General features: G+C 37.1%; 1 protein-coding gene across 10 annotated transcripts in view; it reads right to left on the reverse strand.

Moving 5' to 3' along the window:
* CEP170 (centrosomal protein 170) overlaps positions 1-24749 on the reverse strand; it is a 125331-nt gene that overhangs the window by 3978 nt on the left and 96604 nt on the right. For 5 of the 10 annotated variants that reach the window (XM_053209289.1, XM_053209288.1, XM_053209286.1 and 2 more), the window contains 6 exons: positions 18060-18294; positions 12939-13116; positions 10741-10911; positions 6434-6522; positions 790-883; positions 10-61 (listed from right to left, as the gene is read on the reverse strand). In XM_053209289.1, coding sequence (XP_053065264.1) covers positions 10-61; positions 790-883; positions 6434-6522; positions 10741-10911; positions 12939-13116; positions 18060-18294 — 819 coding nt within the window. The remainder of the gene's footprint in view (positions 1-9; positions 62-789; positions 884-6433; positions 6523-10740; positions 10912-12938; positions 13117-18059; positions 18295-24749) is intronic. The other 5 variants (XM_053209291.1, XM_053209287.1, XM_053209290.1 and 2 more) reach the window with 3 other exon arrangements.

Raw genomic sequence — 24749 nt, forward strand, 5'->3', positions numbered from 1 at the left:
TAAATGTACCTTGTAGCTGCTTTTCAACTCTTTTCAGCTCTTGTAAGATAGAAGAAATCTCCTGTAGGGAGAGCAATGACAAAAATTAGCTTACTGTAAGGAAAGCATTTTTATTTGAATAGCAACAAACCTCACACTCCTCTTATTTGGAATATTTAACATCTACATGGCACGACATCTGCAGCAACAAGACAGGAAAGGATTATGATATCCCATAAACAAGATGCAAATTTTATAATCTTTAATGTTTAACTAGAATTATTTTTTGAATGAGATAATGGTAAAAGATGAAAAGTTCAAGATAATACTACTGTAATAAGCAAAGACTTTGAAAAACTTGCATTGATCAACCTCACAACAACTTTGTAAAACTGCATTAAGGATTTTCTTTGAAAAATGCATGAACTGCAACCTTAGTTTTAGTAAGACTCTCTGACCATGAAAACCTATACAAATTCTGAAGGAGGAGATAAGCAATCTGAGTAAATGATTCATGTCAACTTCTATTTAAGTTTGGCCCCTATTTCAAATCGCCTATTTATAACATATAATTGTTACAACAAAAAGAATGTATTAGCGAGAAACACAAAGTTCCTCCTTCATACTGTCTGCAGCTTTGAAGCAATCAACATTTTAAGACCCTATGACAGACAGCTGAAGGTGTAAAACTTCCCAAATCTGGGTATTTGTATCTATTTAAAACCATAAATCAACAAGCACTTCAAAAGTAAGCATATCATTCCCTTAAACCTATTAAAATGTTTTACTATTCAAGCAGAATTCCCATACCATGCTTGAGGTTTTCACAATCGGGACTTCACTCTCAGCTCTTAACTTGCTTTCTATTTCATCCCAATTCCGATCCTTATCTTTAAATAATATTCTAGAAATCAAAAAAACATAAACATTTTACTTTTCATGTTTTAAAAATCTGTCATATGTTTAACAGTCAAAGCTACACGAGGATAAAGAAACCACTAAACAAAAACCGCAAATAAACTACTGAGCCAATATTACCAATTAGCTCATTTATGTGAGAAATCTGTATCAAAAAAAGCAAGTGTGTGGTTGTGAATACACACATACATCCTTTCACATTTATCACATTCGTTACTGAAAACCAAATATACAACAAATGTTGATGACACCACGTCTAAATTGTTTTTACCTAACATTTGTAATTAACCATAAAATGACCACTTATTAAAATTAGCACAACTTGGTTCAGAAAGAATGTGTGCAGTATAAACCTAAGAAGAAATTAAGATGAACACAGACCGAATTAGGCATGAAGAATTTCCAACTGATTAAAGTGTGAACATTATTTTAAAGGCTGAAAATTGGAGTACTTACTGTGCTTTTCTTTAAAAATCTTAATTCAGGTTAGATTTGTGCATGATTAACCAATTAGAGTAAGACACTATCCTTCTGATAAAAACAACTGCCACACAGATAATTATCCTTACATTAGGAACTAAATACCTTAACTCAATATCTTAACTTATTAAATAACTTATTAAAAAAAAGTACTACAAAGTTTTGTCTTTCAAAAGTGGTGTCCTTCTCTCCCAAACACTTTGGAATCTTTGAGAGAGGACTCAGCAGCTTTAGAGAGACATAAATAACAGGCACCTTTCTGGTTTCCTTCTAAGATTTCTTTGTTGAGCCTGGAAATCTAGTTTAACTGACTTTATATAAACATCACCAGTGTACAAGTAAATAAATTATTACTACTGGAAGCTGATACGTTTTTAAGTAGTAAACTAAATTATATTATTTGTATTTCTTCAAAGATCAATATGGCAGGTACAACTTACTTTTGGCAAACATGAAATTCATCAGCATCAAATCAAGTCTGGAACATCTAGAATTATGCATCACCATTCTTAAAAGGGCAATAATGATTCTAGAAACTGATAAATTTTCTAAACCTGAAAGGCTAATAAATGTCCTTGCCAGCTGTCTAAGAGCTGTTTTCATAATACTAAGATAACTAGGGCGCTTATGGAAATTATGGGATCTGTGTAAAAGAGTCGTTGCAGCATTAGGGCTGGCGGGAAGAAAACAGCGACTGTTTCATGGACCAATGGAGAACTGTGACGGACTCGTATAACAGAGCAAGTCCGTGCTTAGCTACAGTGTGCTAAAAATTTAGTGAATTTTGCCAGAAGATGGTTACTGGGTATAATGCTTGGGCTTCTCAAACCGTTAAATGGTACATATTTCACCTCTGCGTTTTTGAAAATGGCTTAGAATGGTCACCTGAGGTCCCTGACTCCAGAAAAGCTGGAGCTCCTCCAGAGCTTTAAGTACTGAAGGGGTGAAAAACTTACTTTAAAGACAATCTGTAAATATTGCGGTATGGACTTAAGAAGCCAAACGTACCATTTTGGCTTTAGGAAGTGAACTCTAATACAGTATTTAAATCTAAGGAAGCAGAAAACTAGATCAAGACATTACTTTAGACTGGGTCATACTGGTTAGAACTGTCTTTGTTTAAAGGTCGTTACAGATCTATCAGGAAAAAATTCATAGCTTTTGAGTGATCTTCGTATTACATTACAGATTCAAAATGGTACGCTAAATGTCACCATGGGAACACATTAAATTCCAAGGATAATTTCATTCAATAATTTAACTATTAACCTAAAAAACCTTTCTTTGATAAGGCAGTCGGCTTTAGAATAAAGTCTCTGGTTCACACTCTACGACTTTCACTGTCTATTCTTTAGTGCCCTTAATCCAAGCAAATTAGGGTTACAAACTGGTAGTCTACCAACACAGGGCCATGCTACGCAGCTTGAGGGGGTCCTTTTCACACGGAATACTGTGAGAACTCTGTAAAACGGTTTTTGCATAAATATTTTCAGCCGTGCCCATAGAAAGCATTGGGGCAATTTAAATAGGTGTATATTGTTAGGCCCAGGTAGGCATTTGAGTTTATAACTCCTGGCATAAAAGTTAAAGACCAGTCATTCTCCAAACTGCCTGGTACTCCACACAAAAGGTTCAGGCTCTCTCCCTTAGATCTGCTTATTAAAAATTATACCTATCTTTGAATACTACCTTCCATAAAGCCTTCCTTCATTGTCCTGAATGAAAGTGATCCTTTCTTTGTCTTTATCTATAAGTGGGCACCAATCTACCACATGCTACCCTGTACAATAGTTAAGTGTGTATATGCTTCACCTTGCCGATCAGATTGTAAACCCCGTAAGGGTAGGGATGAGGTTTTATCCTCTTTATGATCTTCCACAGAGCCCGCCATAGTGCTTTACAACACATGGTACAATTCAATGCTCACACTGAAGGCAACAATATCAAACTTGATTGAGGCATTTTTACGTATTTAACCTTTTTAAATTGTCACGTTTCTGACAGTAAGATCAATCAACCAATGAATGAATGTGTTTTTTGGTCTCAATTTTAATTAAATGCTAAAGCTACAAAAAGTAGTTTTCTTTGGAGGAAACTAGGGAGGAGTTCAGTGCAGACTGAGAAAGATACTTGGTAGGAAGCAACAGTCAACAGGAAGAGAGAATGGTATCAGTCAGGGACATGATGAAAATCTACTGAATGAATACATGAGTGAATGGGGACCCAGTTACTGTGCAGGACGACTTGTATTTCAATAGGTGGGATGAAATAAAAAGGGATCTCCATTTACAGGTGAGAAGACTTCAGAGTTTTCCTGCTGGTAGGTCGCATGACCACATGATGAGACCTACATGTACTTTTATGGTTACGCTGGCTATTGAGAGGACCCTATTAAGGTATTAGCTTTCCATGGTTTTTTATGGTAAAGTCCAAACTCCTGAACAAATTCAACCTACATGGACCCTCCCTTACCTCTCCAGGGTCATCTCTCATCGCCCCCGGTCCTCTTACTTCACCCAGGTTTTGACCATCTAACACCATGCAAAATTTAGTTATATGGGTCATCCTTCTAAATTTACTGGAAGAGAAAGCAAACTGCCTTTACAGTAGCTTAAAACATATGTTAAAATGGTTGTGTTTTTAAAAGAACACCTTAAACACAATATTTTAAAAAGGTACTTTTGGAAGAGGTTTAGAAAAAAATTATCTAAATGATTTCTCTTAAACTAGATAGTTAGCCTTGCAATTCAATAACACGGTGTTCAATGTGTTTTTACCATCATTAGGTACTTATCAAACACTGATGAAATGTATTATTTCAACATACAAGCAATATAAGATTGTGTGCAATATTGTAATTCACAAACCATATTCAGACATGGTTTCATTATATCTTAAAATTTTATTTATAGGAATCAGAAATTAAGCCACAGCATCAATGAATTTCTGAAGTATTTTTACATAGTTTTTATACCTTGAGCCTTCTTTTATACCTTGAGCCCTTATCTTGATATCCCTTAAAAATGTACCAGTTTATCCCTTCACTGTATTGCCTTGTAAAAAAATATTAAATTCTCCTTAGGTTAAAAAGGATAATGTAATCTACATTGTCTTGTCTTATTTTTTACTTTTTAGATTTTTTTTTTAACAAAAGTAATACAGAACATGGTTAAAAATACAAATATTTCAGAAAAAAGCATACATATTATATGTAACACCTATTATGTGTGTATGTGAATGTTCATATACATATAATTCTTCTCTCCAGGTTTACTTCTTAAAGGTTTAGGCCTCATAATATATTTACTCTTCTATACCTTGGTCTTTTCACTTAATACCTTTACCTTTACAAAAGAGTTCTCAGAGAAGTATATCAACAGCGTCTCCAAATACAGTTGAAACACGAGGCATATTACCTTCACACTGACTGCATGTTTGGCTTTTCTTAAGGAGTACCTTGTACATCTCACTAATTTAAATAGTTATTTTAATGACTACCATTATGCTGCCATCCATGTTTTTTTTTTTTTTCCAAGATAATTTACCCGTATCAATTTTCACATCTTCCTACAAATTTTAAGTAAACTGAACTTCCTATAAAGTAATAATTTAATATTCACTCATGAACAAATAGTTACATAGTATATTCTAGGTACTTTATAATTGGACGAAGACCACTGCTCTCATGGGATTTACACATTAGCTCACTTACTGAGCATATCCACTTAAACAAAGTTAGCTTTTCCTGCTATCTCCATGTGATTTGTCTTCATTATTTTGCTTTAATTATCTGATTTTACTATTCACAACTTCTATTCCAACCAAGCCCAATCACCCCTTTTTCCTTTTTATTATTAAAATCACTAGTTATACAGAATAAAAAGTACAAAGACAATATCATTTAATTGGATCCTTTCTAAATTAGGAAAATGTGTCCATTTTAAGGTTTGTATTTGATTGTAAAGAAATCAAATTAGTTGCATGTTATTTATAAATAACACATTCTGTAATTTCTGATTTGGCTTATAAGTGAGCCCACTGTTTTTCTTTTAATCATACTCAGTGACTAAGCAATCCGCACCCTTGGTATCATCTTAGGTGAGGTATGTGTATGTGTCCCCCAGTAGCTACATCACTTCCAAGTGTGCTGATCCCACCACCTTCTCTGAAAAGTCACAGTGCTCTCCTTCACCACAACAGCCCATCATCCTAGGAGTTGCCAGTACAACATGCAGCTGGACAAATTAAGTCCAACCAATTGAAATTTGTAGGGAAAAAAATTTTAAGCCTAACCTATTAGTTATTACACACGAACTAACAATCGTGCCTGCCTAATACCAGGAGTCATGCCTCAAGTTTGGCTCAACTACTCACTGTAGTTGAAGGTGGTAACATTGTTATTCTGAATTTAATTCCACTAAAATTATATTCTAGAACTAGGACATACTGGAAGGATAATGAACCAAAGGGATAAATAAATGAAATAAATATTGATAAAAATAATCTTATATGGGAACAAAATCTCCAAATCTCATCAGACTGAATGATTTTTGACTGCATATTATTTGTCCTGCACTGTTTTGATGCCCTCATAATTTAGTACACAAGGCAGACAAGTAACCAGGTATTCTGAGTCTTATAAAATTACGCAATACTGTCCTCTTTACTGATGAGGAAGATGAAATTAGACTCAACTTTCAGGTCTTATAAAAGCCAACCCCAAAGGTCTGTTAAATACTTACCTATTATTTTGTGGAGGAGTAAACTGTTCCTGGTTATTAATAAAGTTAACCTAAGTAATTAGAGCTGTTAACTCTCAATTACAAAGGGCTGATTATTTAGGACATTTCTTTCCCTTTTTGCCCCCTGCATGTGATCTAGCTTATGGCTGTTACTTACACCTACAAAAGACAAGGAATGGGACACTGGCAGCAGGAAGACTCAGTGCCACCGGCTTCACTAGCTCCTACTAGCTGTGGGGGGAGCAGGCTCGCACAAAGTGGAACACGTGTCTGTTAATAATGGAAGCCGGGAGGTTCCAGTGACAGAACAGTACCTGATCTTTCCAGCTGTTTTATCTATAGACTGTCTTATCTTCCTAGAAAACTGAAAGACGGATGACAGCAGCAGATTATCTCCCATGACCTGAAACATCCAAAGAAATTATATTAAAATATTACCACTGTATTGCGAAACCATTGAGAACACCAGTCACAGCCCACTATGTTTAGGGGCATTTAGTATGTAGGCTAATTTTAATAAAAGGTCAATGAAGAATATAATTAGAATTAAACTGTATAACTAAACTATATAACTAAATTGAGAAAGAGAAATAAATATCAACAAAGGAGTTCCTTTTTTAAAAAAAACTTGTCAAGGTTCCATGTTATTTTGGTCCACACCACTTTTAAAAACCAATCCATATTATCTTATCTTCAATGACTATCATGATCCTCTCCTCTCATGCCTCCAAATCAAATGATAATAAAAGGGAAAATACAAATAATTTAGAATGCTAAGTTTATTATCTATTCTTTCACCAAATAATATGAACGTAGAGATGAAGAAGGTTACAATCCTGCTCTTTGGAGCAGAGTCTAGTGGGAGAGATAATTTTTAAAAATTTACTCAAAAGAGGGGCGCATGGCTCAGTTGGTTAAGCGTCTGACTTCAGCTCAGGTCATGATCTCTCAGTCCAGGAGTTTGAGCCCTGCGTTGGGCTCTGTGCTGACAGCTTAGAGCCTGGAGCCTGCTTCAGGTTCTGTCTGTCTGTCTCTCTCTCAAAAATGAATAAATGTTAAAAAAAAAATTTACTCAAAAGAGTAAGTTTTTATTATGGAGGTTGATACCACCCTACTTGAAACTTATGGGCAAAACTAGGGCTTGGCAAACTTCTGTAAAAGGCCAGAGAGTGAAGGTTTCAGGTCATCTGGTCTCTGTTACAACTATTACCAAACTCAGTGCTATGAAAGCAGCTATAGGTAACACACAAACGAGCAGGCATGGCTGTGCTGAGATAACCGCTTTATTTATAAAAACAGGTGGCAGGCTGGATTTGGTCTCCAGAAGCGAGAAAAAGGACTGAACTTGGGGCTAGATGTGGGTTCCCAAATCACCTCCTTGTATGTCAAAACTGTATTTAGACTCTGCAAGACAATCCAAAAAATAAGATATGGCCTCGGAGGTTAAGAAGCTTTAAAGAGCAGTGTGGGAGTTAAAAGTACCTAGGAAATACTGTTAAATATTTTATCAAAAAGAACATAAATAAGTGCTAACTTTTGTGAATTGGTGCGAGGCAAATTCTAATGAAAGGGAGTTCAGTGAAAGGAGGCAGAAGTAAGGAAGGCACCATGGAAAATGAGAACCCGAGAATGACAAGGGTTGGGGGATAAGGGTTGACAAGTCAGTGGGGGATAAAAAGTTACTTAGGATGTGATCAGCAACATACAGGCAGTAAAAAGGCTACATAAACATTATTTTGAGAGCCTTGAGAAAACAAGCCAAAACAAGAGTGGAAGACATGTATCACTTAGGCCAGGGCAGGGAGTGTGTGTTAAAAGCATCTAGAATAGGGCACCTGGGTGGCTCAGTAGTTAAGCGCCTGACTTTGGCTCAGGTCATGATCTCAGGGTTTCTGAGTTCGAGTCCCACATTGGGTGAGCTTGAGCCCTGCTTCAGGTGAGCCCCGCTTCGGGTAAAAACATGAGCCCCGCTTCGGGTGAGCCCTGCTTCTTTCTCTCTCTCCCTCACTCTGCCCCTCATGGGATTCTCTCTCTCTGCCCCCTGCTCACTTTCGCCACCCTCTCTCTCACAAAAAATAGATAAGTAAATAAAAATAAACCAAACAAACAAAAGCATCTAGTATATAGTGCAGTGGCAGCCATGGAGCTAGCTGTGTGCTTTCCCATTGGGACATTTTTTTCTACTTAGTATTATGCAAACATACACATTCTTACATACTTTTAGCTCCTGTTCCTTAAATCCAGGGATGCACAGGATGCCAGCCTATGACCAAACCCTTTTTGCCCACTGCTGCTTTCTACAATCTTCTCCTACCCATGCCCTAAGGCTTTTTACCTGTACCACCCCTGCATGTCGTCCTTCAATTAGCTCGTTCCATGGTGCCATTTGAAATAGCCAGTTTTTGGTGAATAAACCAAACTATATCCTTGAATTTTTCCCAAGCTCATTTTATCTAATTTCCATTATCATAAACCTTTCCAATAAACCTCTCTTTACTTGATTTGTCACTGCCACATTTACTTAATAATTTTTATCTGCATTGGTTCACAAGTATACAGAATTAATCACAATTCTTTTAAAAAAAATTTTTATGTTTATTTTTGAGAGGGGGGGAGGGGCAGAGGGAGAGGGAAACACAGAACCTGAGGTAGTCTTCAGGCTCCAAGCTGTCAGCACAGAGCCCGATGCGGGGCTCCAACTCATGAACCGTATCATGACCTGAACTGAAGTTGGTTGCTTAACCAGCTGAGACACCCAGGCACCTTTAATCACAGTTCTTAATTCATGACATAGCTCACTAGTCCAATACGGACCACTTTTTCTTTCTTTCTCATGAATAACGTAAGAAGCACTTATGAATCTAACACCAAAACAAAGGCTAGAATGCAACAATAAGCCATTTGCTCCTGATGCCATAGGAAGAGGATACTTGCCTCTGACCTCAAGCTGTGTGATTTGGTTTCACCAATGGGACAGTAGCAGACACAACATGAACGTGAAGTGTGCCTGCATGGTGGGGCTTGCTCCCTTGTGTTTCTGATATAACCACGACAAGAACATGCCTTAGCCAGCCCACTCGTCCAATCAATAAAAGACACATGGGGCAGACCTGGACTCAACCTATAACTTTTTTTTTTTAAAGATATTTCAAAGTTTATTTGAGAGAGAGAGAGAGAGAGAGAGGGAGAGAGAGAATGGGGAGGAGCAGAGAGAGAGGGAGACACAGAATCTGAAGCAGGCTCCAGGCTCTGAGCTGTCAGCACAGATCCTGACACGGGGCTCGAACTCACGAATTGCAAGATCATGACCTGAGCTGAGTTGACACTTAGCCGACTGGGCCACCCAGGCACCCCTCAACCTGTAACTTTCAATTGTCCAGCTGAGTTGTCCCAGTTAACCCACAGGTATGTGATAAATTTATGCTTACTTCTCTATGCCAGTGAGATTTTTGTGGTTTGTTATACAGAAATAGCTGACTGATAGAATCTACTTCTATTTCTATGGTTTCCCCCTCCCCATTTCCCTATTGCCCTCTGCCCAAGTTGAACAGTATCTTAAATTCCATTCATCATTCCCTTGCTTTCCTTTTTATATCATGTGTTACTTCCATTTCTGTCCTAAGTATATCTTTTCATTTTTAAAAAATGTATGAGAAAGAATCACATTATATATCTTCTGAGAATTACTTTTTTCATTTACTGTTATACTGTTAAAATTCATCCATGTAGTGGCATAGTGCTGTACTTCATTTATTTTTATTACTCTGTAAGTATTCAATTTGTGAACATACCGGTTTATACATTCTCTTTCTGCTGATAAAAAGTTAGACAGTTCCCAAGTTTTTGTTAGGCCCATAGTGGTACTATAAATATTCTTTTACATGACTTCTTTTGGCAATAGGAAAGGGTTTTTCTCTTGAGCATGTACCAGAGGTAAAACTGTGTGATAGGATCATGTGACATGTTTACATTCAACTTAAGGAAATAATGTCAAACTGTTTTTCCAAAGTGTGCCAATTTAACGTCTAGTGGCAACACAAAAAGGAGTCTATGTATCCAAGCTCTCCAATACTTACTATTTTAAGATTTTTAATTTATTGCCAATTGAATAAGAATCACATTTTCGCCCTGAAATGTATTTCTCTGAATACTCATGAGGTTTAACATCTCTATTTTGTAGACTTCAGTTAATTTCTTTTCAGTCAAATGCTGTTCATGTCTTTTGGAGATTTTTCTGTGGAGACGGTTTTTGCCTTAATTGATTGGTAGGGCCTTCTTTATGTATTCTGCATACTACTCCTTCATTGACTGCATGTTTCACAAAGTCTTTCAATATACTCTAATTTATCAGTCTTTTATTTTAAAGCTTTTTTGTGTCTTTTTTTGAAAGACATTTACCTATACTTTTAACTAAAAGTTTTAAAGTTTTGCTTTTGCCCTTTAGAAACTTAACTCATTTGTAGTTGATTATTTTGTACATGATTTAATGTCAAGATGAAACTTCACTCTATTCATAAGGGCAAGCACTTTTTTCCCCAGCCCCATTTGTTGAACAGTTCCTTCTTTTCCCACAACAGGACATGTTTCCTCTGACATTTGTTAAAGTTTGTGGTTTACTTACTTCATCTCTGCTCCAGGTTCTCCGCCTTGTAATTGTTAAGTGATCAGGAGGCTCTGTTGGTTGAGGTCTTGGATCATTAGACCGACCGTTGTTTCCTTCTGGTGTTTTAGAATGAACTAATGGAGGGATCTTTCGGAAGTTGAGGCTTTCATCAAAAACACGATCAACCAACTAATAGGACAAAAGCATATCCTTATGAGAATAATTTGGGTAAGTACCGATATTGGCATTATAATTTTTTTTTTATTAGACAGAAGTTATTACATTCTCAAGTAGTAACAGAAGCATGATATCTTCAATAAACCAATTACTCTTTCTTTTTATAAGTTCTTCAAAGGTGCCTGTTTAATAAAATAGATGTTCATCTACATAGATTTTTAAAATCCAAAACACAGAACTTTGTTAAGTTCAATCCTTCCATGGATAAGATTTCCCCCAACTGTAAAACAGATACTAAACAGAAAAAGCTGAGCCATGTAGATGGACAAGTTCATTTTACTCACAATGCCTTACCAATGTAAAATAATGTTTCTTTTTCTTTTAGTTTCCTATGTTGTTTTTTGTTTTTCTTCCCCAAATCCAGGTGCCAAATTTCTTCACAAATACATAAATTGCAAATTCCAATTAAGTTTACAAAGGAAACAATTTTTAAATCCACAAAGTAAGTATTTTGGTCTTAGGTAAACTTTTAACAATGCTACAGCAGTTACATATTCTAATGAAAATGACATACTGCCATCTACAGTGCAAATTATACACATCCAATAATACAAAGTAACTCAGGTTTACTGAAGAAGGAATAAATTTTAGTACAATATTCTAAGATAAAACAAAAAGGAACAATGAAAATCTATTCAATGAAATGACTGAGTAATTTTACTGGGTCTGCGTGAGTGTATAATCATGTTAGGTAACATTTAGTTAGATAGCTGAGGAAATAATGTGTTCATCGTTTTAAATGTACCAGAAGAATTGTGTATGTCTTGCCACCAAGAAGATCCTTTTGTTTTTCACCAATGAGGATGATTTTATATACATTTACAATTGATCAATGTGGTAACAAAACTCTACACAGATTCACAAAAGCTCATTTACCAACTTAGACAACACATGAAGGTGAAAAACAACAACTACAACAACAAAAATGACCATTAAAGAACTGGATTATAAAAGGAATGTGACAAAAAGCAAAGGAAGAGATTATTAATAGAGTTTGTCAAAATCGAATCTGTCAAAAAGGCTAGCCATTTGGAGCCACTATTGATGACATTATTTTATAAAATTAACGAAGCACATTAGAGGCTGGCATTTTTTCGTGTAAAAGGCTAGATAATAAATACTTTCAGCTTTATAGCCATACAGTGTCTAACTACTCATTTCTGACATATCACAAAACAGCCAGATAATTAAACAAAAGAATGTGGCTTTGTCCCAATAAAACTTTTAATTCATTCTCTCAAATGCCAATCTTTTGCTTGTATTTCTGCACCAGATCGAGAGCCAACATGTCAGACTACCATTTATTTTTCATTATCCATTAAAGGCACCCTCTGGAGCAACGTTAGAGAGCCAGAGAGCAGGAGGCCCCGGTCTGGGGAAGGCAATAGTCTCTACGTGCTACCTTGCATTCCAGAACTTACAGGAAGGTTTCAAAACTGAATATGCATGTATTTGTGTGTGGGTGTGTATGTGTATATATCTTTGTGTATCTATGTGTGTATATCTTTCAGTTTTCAAAGTATCCTTAAACATATATGTGTAATTTTCAACAGAATTATTTAAAGTTAGTGGAAACTGTACAATTTTTCCTTTATTTGCTATTAGAGACATCTACTAGCCAGCTACATATAAAAATGCCTTTTTAATTGAAGTATTTTCATAGCCAAATTTTATGGAAGTGTTATACAATCATTTATCAAATTTTAGTTTGCTTTTCAGATGTCATTTATAGTCATATTTTCCAGTGAAACTATATACCAGTAATTGGCAGACAAAGTACCGGTTTTAAATAATTTTACAGCTTCATGGAATAATAGACCAAATGTTAGCCTTTGCTAGTTTTGTTACAAAAACATAAAAAGAAAAATTTTAAACCAAAGTTGGAAAATGCAGAGCTTCATGCAAACAGGGACGGTGGGTATAACTCAAATAAACTCAGCAAAAGGCTAAAAGCAAAAGAAACAAAGAAAAGGAAGAACCTTCTGCATCTGTCCATGAAGATCTCCTACCTCTTCTCTAGTGTCTATGGCAGAGCCCGGGGTGGTGGCCGCAGTGCTTACTGTGGTGCTGGGGGCGGTGCCCGACGATGTCACTGAGTCTATCTCGCCTGCTACGTCGTTGATTTCCCGAGCAATGAGGGCAAGATCCTGGCTGATCCTGGTGATAGTTTCAGAAAAGAAGTTTAATCTCTTTTAAACAACAGCTCTAGACACAATCATTTGTGATAGAATCCATTACATAAGCTCGACATCTAATTAAAGATCAAAAACTTAAGACTCTTTGGAAATCCTATCAACTATTTTGATACTCAAAAAAGCTTTCAAGCTTTAATTCCAAAAATTAATAAAATTAAATTTCACGTCACTTTGAAAAATATGTTAAACACCCTGAAGTAGTGACACGTCTTTCAAAATACAGTTCATGTTAATGACCAGCACTAACAGATGACAGCTCTTAGACTTGGGGGTGGTAAACAGAACCCAAGGAGTCCATGTGCCTGGATAAGAAGGAGCAATTACAACTTCATTCTCACTAACCTCCACCTGAAGCTTAGCATTTCTTTCAGTGAGAATTCGGGTAACAAACAGTAGTGGAATTAGTGATACTGGGTTTTTTTCCACCCACAGAAATCATAGATAGTGTGGTTGCTATAGGTGTCCCAGAGCCTTTCATCACCACTGCCTCAAGATTACTGCGGTCATTAAACCCACAGCAACAAAGTTCCATGTACTACTCTGTCACTTTAAAAATACTGTGATAACATTACAAAGAAATGCAATCATACTGAAGCACAACGAGGTAATTTCATGTTTATGTATTTATTTATTTAGTTTTAAAGTTTTTAAAAGTTTATTTTATTTTGAGAGACAGAGCACAAGCAGGGGAAGGGCAGAGAGAGAGAGGAAGAATCCCAAGCAGGATCCCAACTGTCAGCTCAGAGCCTGATGCGGGGCTTGAACTCACAAACTGTGAGATCATGACCTGAGCCAAAATCAAGAGTCGGATGCTTCACTGACTGAGCCACCCAGAGTCCCTATGTTTATGCATTTAGAAGCACTGTTCTGAGGGGCGCCTGCATGGCTCAGTCTGAAGCTGAAGTGTCTGACTTCAGCTCAGGTCATGATCTTGCCGCTCATGAGTTTGAGCCCCATATCGGGCTGTATGCTGACAGATCAGAGCCTGGAGCCTGCTTCGGATTCTATGTCTCCCTCTCTCTCTGCCCCTCCCCTACTCGCTCTGTCTCTGTCTCTCAAAAATAAATAAAAACATTAAAAAAAAAAAAAAAAGAAGAGGCACTGCTCTGAGAAGAGATCCATAAGCTTCCCCAGGTGGCCAAAGAGATTAGTAACCCCGACACAGCACTCTGTTATGCACAGCACCTCACAGTACACATGAGGTCATTTGAGAGGCACACAGTTCTTGTGAGGTAGGCCTTCTCTAACTGAATGTGAATGAGGACACATTCTCAGAGAAGGTGAGAAGCTTGCTCATGACAACACAACTTACAAATAGCTAAGGCAGAGGGCCACATTCCAGGTTTAGAGCTCATTCCCGGAGAGCCATTTATTTGTGTCATCAGCCACACAGATTGAAGAACTAAATAAATATTACCAGTGATAAGCAATAGAAAAAACTGATTTTTCTCTATTTTTAAAAGAGAGAAACTTACATAATCTACTACTGATATTCCTGTTTTAATCAAAAAGATTTCAATTCAATGAGACTTGAAAAATTTCTAAGTTATGGATCTACTGAACTCAATTTGGCTACTTCCACAAGGAAGGTTTTGAAATGACAGAAGGTTCAAATGAAAGCTTAACTTTAAAATCAAAAGCAGAAGCAAAGTAAAACATGTTTTGACTTGAGCAAAATGTAAGACTTTCAAGGAATGCAGTAATTGCATAATAATTTAACTACAGATTTAAAAAAAAGGTGCTAAATGGAAGCTTATGGCCTACCAAGAGCAATCTGTGGTCACTTCCTTTATTTATCAATACAAAAAGGTAGGAAGAACACCAATAAACACTTTCTGGTCTCTTATTATGTTCCAGGAACCGTGTTATGACCTAAGGGCTATAATGATGGAGAAGCAGATAGAGTCCCTGCCCTCATAAGCTTACAACAATTGTAATGAGCACCATTACATTATAATACAGTCAAAACCACTATTTGATAGTGAGCACCATTATATTTGTTTTTTAATTTTTTTTAAGTTTATTTATTTTGAGAGACAGAGAGAGCAGAGGAAGGGCAGAGAGAGAGAGAGAGAGGGAGAGGATCCCAGGCAAGCCCCTGATATGGGGCTTGAACTCACAAACCGTGAGATCATGACCTGAGCCAAAACCAAGAGTTGGACGCTTAACCAACTGAGCCACTCAGGCGCCCCGTGAGCACCATTATAAAGAAGCTTTATGCTCATCAACTGACTTCATTCTCACAGCCACCCTGCAGGAGGAGAGGTATTCACCATCTTGTTTTACAGAGGAGGAAAATAAGGCTTAGGAGAAGTTATGTGACCATTTTTTTGGTCAAGGTCACAAATGGTTAAGTGGTATAACTAGATCTTTTTATTATGTCATGCTATATCTCACATAATCATTCCATATGTAATTTTTAAAGGCTTGTTAACTGTCGATATAATTTTCTGAGCAAGAGTTTAAAGTGTTCTCTAAGATGATATATTCAATTTTTGCATTTCTGAAACAAATGAAGTAGGATGAAAAAACAGAATAACCAAGCTTAATGAGACAAAAAATAGACAAGCATGAGCTTATCCAAAAAATCTATTTTTTGCTCTCAAGTTTTGTATGCAGACTTTTGTACAATGAAGCTTCTGGTATTTGTAGAAAGCAGGAGTTAATTAGAAAAAAAAGAGTCAAAAAAACCAGACAATAGCAACGTCAACAGGTCATGTGGTAACAACTGTACCAACACGAACAACTCTTAATGTGTGTATACACAACATACGTTGTTCACTTGGCAAGCACCCCAAAGCCACCTTTTCGTTTGTGAGTGTATCGTGTATATGCCAGCGATTTCTTACACAACAATTTGTGTCTGAAAGTCAACTCAGTAATACAGACCGTTAGACTGGTTTAAATCCACATTGCTTAAAAATCTCAGCACCTACTAAAACCAGCATTAGGAATTCTAAAAAGCAAAATTATCAAGAAAATCAAAGTTATAAATATCTTCAAGTAGAAATAATAGATTTATGATTCAGTGTAAAGTATGGACCTATTCATAAGGTTGTTACATCGAAGCTTACGAATTCCGAAAGCTTCTAGGTTTACACTCACTGGAATATTTTATAATAACGTATTTCTTTACATCTCTTGTATCTGTGCTTTTTTCAATGCTTAAATTTGTAATCCTCGTTCTTATTCTCAGTCTCCACCCCCATCAAATCTGCTAGGAGGGGAAATTCTAAAATGATGCACACATTTTATTTGGAGTTTTGCAATCCATCTGCTTTCATTGCTTTCAGATATATGGCTGAAAAATACACCTTAAAAAATTAAAATCCCAAAGGCAAGTTTTATTAACACAGTGCTACTTATACTTAACAAACCAGAGGGAAAAGGCATAAAGTCATTAGAAGTTAAAAGGCCTGGCCCATTAGCTGTCCTGCTACAGGTAACAAGACACACAAGAGACAGGAGTAATAAAATGCACATAATAAAGACAGAACCAAGTGAAAGTGTCACCTCCAGTTCCCCTGCACTTTCCCCTCCACAGCATCTTTTCTGTTTGGGGGCAGGGAAGTGGGTGTGGCCCGGAAGGAGGGCTCCAGATTTCAAAGAGGTGGCCCCCTACGGGGAACCATCAGGTGCCTCCTGAGCTGCAGCAGGTCCCCCCTCCACAGGAAGGGAAATGATGTCAGGAAAGGGAGGCCAGCCGTGCCCACAAGAATAAAAGGAGGTAGAAACTCCCTCACTGCAGGCGTCCTGTAGTCTCCTAATAACTCAGGGATCCCAAAGCACATACATATATGCCTGCCCCCTAACTGGAACTGGCTTACAATGCTTCAATGATTAGTCTCCCAAAAAGCGATTTATATGGTAAAATAAAAATGTTTAAGAAGCGCAGTGAGATTAAAAGGGCACGTTCTCAAAGAATGATAAGCAATTAAAAGCAATCACAATAGTCATTAGCGACCAAAAACCATAGACATTACATTGAAGTAATGAGCCAGAAAAAACATTAATTCACAGAAGTCAACAGAGCAAAGGAAAAAAAAAAAAAAAGATAAAACACCATTAAATTATGGTTAAGAGTTTATTTTTTTAAAAACCATCTCTGGACTATTACATATCACATTCTTTAATAATGTTGCCAAATGTAAAACTTGAAGTTAGGGTCTTAAATTGAAGGCAGAAACAACTGTAGCGTGTCACGGGGAAACGTTTAGGTGACATACGGTATACCACAGTAAAATATACTATCTTACAAAATGAACAAAACCCATATTTTAACTACAATAGCATCTGTTTGAGTACAGCCTCTCCTCAGTGTTCAAACATGATAAGGTACTCATTAAAAATCACATCTGCAGCATGAATTTTACTTTTTAATCATATAACCTAAAGGGTATAATAAACAAATTTAATATTCAAAATAATAAAGGGTTCAACTGTATCTCACGAATTCATAAAAGTGTGAGTAAAAATCCACATCCTTGCATTCTCCCCAGAGAATAAGAGCCATGTATCTCCAACAACTATACTATTACCTCTTTGGAAGTGGAAGGTAAAAGGAAAAGTACTCAAAAATTTAGCTGCACAATTCTTAATGGTGTAGAGCCAATACCACCTTTCAAAAGTGGTATTAACTCATCGGCATCTCTACTAGAAACAAGAAAGGGGGTTGCAAGCAAAATAAATTAGTTCTACAAGATGTTAGTAGCACTGGCACTAAACACACAAACCCAGAGAAACTGGATGGAGAGCAACACTCTGGATGGAAGTGCGTGCACAGCTACCTGAGGATTTCACTCCTTGGATAATCTGTACAAATCGAATAAAAGCTACGCTTTTGCTATCGAGTTGAAACACGGACACGAAATTCCAGCTCTTAAAGATAATCCATTTAGAACCAACCTGGCTATCTCTTCTCGATGAGCAGTCCAATCTCGGATGTAGTCTTCCTGTTCTTTTATCCGGTGCTTGAACGAAGAACTAGTAGGCATTGCTGACCCAGAGCTCTGCAACCGAGTGGTTTTCAGGGCTGGAGAAGTACGTAGACGAGTATGTTTAGGGGAATTACGGTTTGATCCAAATTCATCTTCTGAGGTGGAAGCATAATCAGTAGGAAAGCGCCTCCATCTTGAATTTACTAAATTAGTTTAATTATTAAAAAAAGAATTATTATGTTACCTTTTAAAGGAGATAAAAATCATGATTTCAAAAACACCATGAGACACACACAGCACAACTTTCAATAACTGACATACACATACCTCACGAAAATAAGTCTACTACTCCTTAAAGATAGAAACAATATACTTCGGTGAATTAAAAACAATGAGGAATTAAAAACAATCAAAAGACCACGTTTTCCATAGTATGGTGAATAAAACATTCAGATGAAAAATTCACTAATGATAAACAACTAAGCAAGCTCTATCCATAAATGTTTAACTTGGGTACTTTATCATTGCAAATAGTTCTCATTCGAGTGACGACATGGATTTTTGTTTTAGAAAACGACAGTAACAACAACAACAGAAATAAGGGAAAAGATTTCCTCATGCCACATGGACTTGCAACATGGATATGGTAAACCCTCTTTTCCCAACATACAAATGTGCATAATTCCTGCTGTGGAAATTATGCTTTTATGGCAGAAAAAAAACATTACCTCTGTCATTCAACATCCTGTTATGCTATGATTGGAAAAAATCTTTTACATGGTAAAAACACAACAAAGCATCTTCAGTACAACTCGCGGCTGCTTTGACACTGAAAGCATACAGTGAAATTAGACAATGGCGTAAGACCTACAAGGAGCGAAGCTCTACAAAGCTATTCTCACAACCACTGACATTTAAGGCACAGGAGATACTGTGAATATTCACAGTAAAGAAAGTGGCAACCACTTTCGTGTTTGAGGTTAGGAAAGACATTTAAAAGATGGTGTTGTTGACACATCTGAAAAATCAGAAGACAAATTAATTTCACTAGTACTGTTAATGCGAGAACCAAACACACAAATAATTTGTGAGGCATATACAGAGGTCAAAAACAGGGCAATGATGGCTGATTTACAGCAAGCTTCACAAGGGCAGGAATCTACTACTGCATACCTAGGACTCTGCAGAGTGTCTGGCTAGCAAATGTTTAATGAATATTTTTGAAAAAGTAAGTGAATTCCTAGCTACTGGCCATTTGCTTTTCTCAAATTAGGGAAAACCTAGTGAAAAGCAGATGTTTTTGGTGGGTACAGGGACAAAAACTTAGCACCTGCTATATAAATTCCAGTTGCTATTAATATCAGAAGAGTTTTGTTTTTCTTTCTTTCTCTCTCTCTCTCCTTCTTTTAAAACAGAAACTGACCCGAGGCTGCATCGTGGTGAAGTCTGGAATTCCTTCATCCTACCTCACTAGGATTTTATGCACTCATGTCTTTTCCTCCCCAGACCCCATTTTTGTCTGGGACTCTGTAAGTCTCAGGTGGCTGTCAGACAAAACTGACTCGTATATATTGCCAAAGAGTTGGTTTAAGAAGCAGAGAAATCTGTAATCAGGAATACGCCCTAAGTCAGAGCCTACCCATTTGTCCTGATTCACACTCCCCTTTGAAGCTCCTGGAGCTTGGAACAAGATTCATGGGTACAAGAAGATAAGCAGAAACTCCACGGCTTTTTGTAAAAGTGTATGCAAACACATGTATAGAACTCTAGGTAATTATTCACAGTGCCTTTTGAAGGTGGTAGTCAGTACTGTTTCTGGTTTTACCAAGATCATTCATTAACATAAAACTACTTTTACCATAGTGGAAAATTACTAAATTTTAGACATCTGAAAAATCCTATGAATTGAACTGACCCCTAAGACTTGAAAACAATTTTAGAAAAAGTTTAGGAATAAGAGCAAAACACTAAAAATACTGCAAAATAGCTATATTTTAACAAAGGCATTTCACTAAGCGTTAGATGTTTGTTTGTTTTGGTACCTTAGAATATTATTCGTAGAAAACAAGTTCAGAAATAATAAAAAGATCATTTGTTAGACTGAATTTCCTGATTTTTGATTTGGGAACTATGGAAACCATACTTACAACGGAAAATTGTTTGGAGTGAAAACAAAACCACTAACAAAGAGTTTCAATCAACTGTAGGAGATGGTAAACTAAGTAGGTATGATGGAGCTCAGTTAACTCAGAGGTAACTTAGAAAGAATAGCATCAATGCCTGGTATATTTCAAGAGTGGGACAATACAGGAGGGCAGAATGGGAAACTGAGAACCAAGTGCTGATTGTCAGTTGACAGTCAGGTGTCAGTAAGTAGAGTCACGTTAGAAATAACTTGTAATAGTTTCAGTCTCAAGATCAGAAAATAATTACATATTTGAGGAATAAAAGAGGAAAATTTCTTTTTCAAATGACATTCATAAAGCTCCCACTTAGTTTTACAGGTCTACTTTACTATCTGGTAAGAATAGTGAAGTTCAGTAATATCTTGACAAAGAAAAGCAACCATAAGGACAGAGCATATTTTTCAAAACTGAAAGGTAACATTTTTAGGTCTGTTCTGTTAAAATTGAGGGCAAAATGAGAGAGAGAAAAAAAATAGGGTACAGCAGAGGAATGAAAATAGGATTAATAACTCTTCAACTGATTAAGGGTTATCTTTACCACTGGAAAACTTATCCTCCAGGGCGTGCTAGGAAGCAGGGCTCAGTTATGTCTGGACACCACTCTGTTCATTAACAGTGAAGAGTAGATCACTACTTGGGGGCCAAGAGACCAGGAAAGGGGATTTCATGCCAGGACCTGTTATTTCTCAAAGAACTTCTTTCAATACCTTTTGCTTTCTTAATCTTTGCTTCTAAACTACAGCAGCAACACAGTTTATCTGAAAAAAAAAAAAAATCCCTACCATCTGCTAGTTGTTGCAGAGTAAACTTAAAGTTCAAATGGTTTTAACTTTTGCTAATGCCTACTTATTTTATTTATTATTTTGAGAGAGAATGAGCAAGTAAGCAGGGGAGGGAAGGGGCAGAGAGAAGGAGAGGGAGAGAGAATCCCAAGCAGGCTCCACACTGTCAGCACAGAGCCCAACAAGGGGCTCCATCTCATGATCATGAGATCATGACCTGAGTCAGAATCAACAGTTAGAAGCTTAACTGACTGAGCCACCCAGGTACCCCAGAAAATCTTTATTTAAAAAAAACAAAAAACAAAAAACAATTCCAGTTAGGCTAATTCTTTATAAAACAGCCTCAATTTCTCATAGGATGGTAATTTTTGTGATTTCTACCCATCAAGAAAAATGTTACTTCTTCTTCTTGAATTTTATTTTGTTTGGGTAAAATTCTATAAAGAATTAAATTTAATTGTATAGCATTAGGCTTATTTAATATACTGGTATAAAAAGGCATTTCTGATAAATCATTAAATTGAACATTGATATAGAAGCTATTTCAAATGCCAATCCCTAAGAGGCTCCTTGGTCGGTGAAGGGCTGTATAGGACATAGATTAAAATCAGCTCTAAGATCAGCTTAATTAATTTTACAGCTAACCTGAAAATTATTTTAGTTATGAAATTATGCAGCACTTCCTCTTGTGGAAATAATCAACTACTATATTCACTATGGAAACATACCATCCAGAATTTAAAAAGGGAGAAAGAGTTCTTAGCATTATTCATTTGTGAATGCTCAGATTTCTTACTGTTAACCAAAGCTTTGTTGGCCTTAAAACGCAATCACAACTACAGACTTAACAAACACATTTCAGGAAACAAACACTGCATTTTCACACTTTCTATCACAATATCTTTGTGGGAAACGGAACCACAAACATATTTTACACGTATGTTTATAAGCACGTAGCAATAAGATCATTTGGGGAAAAGATCCCTGACAATGTGCTATATTGCTCTTTGACCTGGAGGAAGAAAGAACTGAAGCCATGCATGCCTAACATTTCATCCCTACCATCTATAAAGTTTGAGGTTTAGAATAAAAATGAGAAATCAGTCTAAAAAAAATTCTAAGGATGTTAAAATGATGCTATTTTTTAGAATGTGCACCTAAAACATAATGCAAACCAACTGCTTTACTTTGATAACTCCGCACACTTAGTTTTAAAAGCATCTTATCAAAATAAATCTGGATATTTTACTGTAACTTGATGTTGAAGGATCACTGAAGGAACTGAGGTGGGGACAGTGGGGACTAAACTTTCCTAAAAGCAAATTACATCAGAATTAAAGAAGCATAAAAGAACTTTTACTCTGTTTTCCAATCAGATATTTCCATTCTTATGTTTTTATCATATACATTTCTTTGAAAAACTTTTTAAGACATGGCCTAAAATATGAAATTTGAAACATCACAGAATTATTTTCACATATGCCAATCTGGACATATCACAGGCTCTGGGTTCAGATATTTCTAAATCCTTTAAAGTTTACAGTTGATACAACACTGACCAGTATGATTTTACATTCTTTTCAATTGTATTTCAAAAGCTAAGACTTTTTATTTTCTTTTTCCATTCAAGATATTATAATTTTCTTAAATAGAAATGTCATGACATCAAAGACACCCCAATTAGCCACTAGACCAAAAAGTGTCTGTTTTTCTTACTGCTGTTTTATTACTTACCCAATGTAACTGTTTTAATACCTTATCACTGACTAAAAGATCCTAGCTTTGTCCTTCCAGATAAGATGTAATAAGATATAAATGTGTATCTTGAGAGAATGTGCATTAACAATCCTGGATCACAAAGTGGAACACAGAACATGAACTCAATAAATCAGGATTACACAGATTACAGTGCACAATATATCAAATACACAGTACAGTGGCCTTGTATATACTCCTGAAAATAATCCAGTAGATTCCAGCCATCCCCTGGCAGCTTGCAAGCAAGCAGATAAAGACTATTTCTGAGAGCCAGACTAGACGTGGAAGAAGCCAGAGGCTGGGAAGGAAAAAGGCCTTGACTTCTTCTCCTGCCATAGCTGTGTGAACAGGGCACATGATTTCATATCTTGCCCTTAGTTACCTGAAGTGAATAACCCTTCCAGCCTTTGAATGCCATGGTTTGAATTATTTAATACACTGCTGTTATGTATGAAGAAGGTCCACATCACATACCTCAATGTATCCTAGGGGATTTCATTAAACTGAATTCAAGGTACTTTTTGCATACAGAAAACTGCATGTTTACCAAGTTCTGGATTCAAGGCAGAAAACAAAGTTTATCTTTAGACATGGCATCTTATAGTGGTTTTTTAGACGTGCTTAAGTAATGGTACTTGGCTTGCATCTCACGTAAGCCCCTCCTGTTACGCACTGAGGAGCAGAACCACAGCACTCGTGTTAAGGACCAGATGACCAGTACAGAAGGAACTGCTCCACGCTACTCGGGGACACACAGCTTGCGTTACGGCTCATGGTAAGACAGGAGAAAAGTGTAACACTTCTCTTGTGCTAAACAGAGACGGGTGAGCAAACAGGCAACGTGGCAGAAGAGATCTGATCGCGCTACGCGTCACAGAATGCAGCACAAAGGAAATGTGAATTGAAGAGGTAGGGCCATAAGGAACGACAGGAAAACGATAGGTAAACATAAACCAGAAGACAGCAGTCAGTTTTAAAACACCTGCAACGACTGCATGAACCACCAGTGAAAGCCTGAAGCGCAGAAGCAAGGAAGATGGCGCTAATAAGGGAATCACTGTCCATTCTTTTGGAATCGTGATTGTATGTTACCTATCTTCAGCCTACGACTGTTCCTACCACAGTTCTGACCATCATCACCACAGCCACTGACCGGGAGGGAGGGAGATGTGAGTGCAGGGGAGGCAAGCAGCAGTGGGAAGGAGAGAGGAGGAATAAAAAGTGAAAAAATAAAATAAGGAGCATTGTTCGGGGTCTTGTAGGCTACAGAGAGGTAGATTCCAAACTACGAACATAGACTGCAGACCAACCTTCCCCTCACTCTCCCCCCAAGACTCAGCTCACTTGGATGCTTGCCGACAAGAAATTTTTAAGTCTTTTAACAGCAGGCTTCCCCACACTGGCCCTTCCAGCCACACCCAGGGGTGAGGCCGATTATGAAGTAATGATACCGTGCTCACAGGAGACATACAAGTATCTGGGTCACATCTCTGGCCATGCACATACTCTCACTGGCTGCAGCTCTGAATACGAAGGTACAGACAAATATACTAGAGGCAGTTAAATTCCGTGGGGAGGAAGTAACTTTTGGAACTGTTACATTCGATGACTGCTAATTACTGTAGCTCAATGATCGCACAGGGCTTCAGGAGATAATGCTCACAACCAGTTACATGTCTATAGCCCAGTGTGACCCATATGTGCTTAGTGATTATCTCATGGATCCATCTTCTTCCACTGAAATAAACCATGGATTAGTCTTCACCTGCCCCAACCACAAACAGATTGAACCTTAAAAAAGTGTATGAGGGGCGCCTGGGTGGCTCAGGCGCTTAAGCGTCCGACTTCGGCTCGGGTCATGATCTCGCGGTCCGTAAGTTCGAGCTCCGCCTCGGGCTCTGTGCTGACCACTCAGAGCCTAGAGCCTGTTTC

The sequence above is a fragment of the Acinonyx jubatus genome, chromosome E4 (assembly GCF_027475565.1).
Source record: "Acinonyx jubatus isolate Ajub_Pintada_27869175 chromosome E4, VMU_Ajub_asm_v1.0, whole genome shotgun sequence".
NCBI classification, from domain to species: Eukaryota; Metazoa; Chordata; class Mammalia; order Carnivora; family Felidae; genus Acinonyx; species Acinonyx jubatus.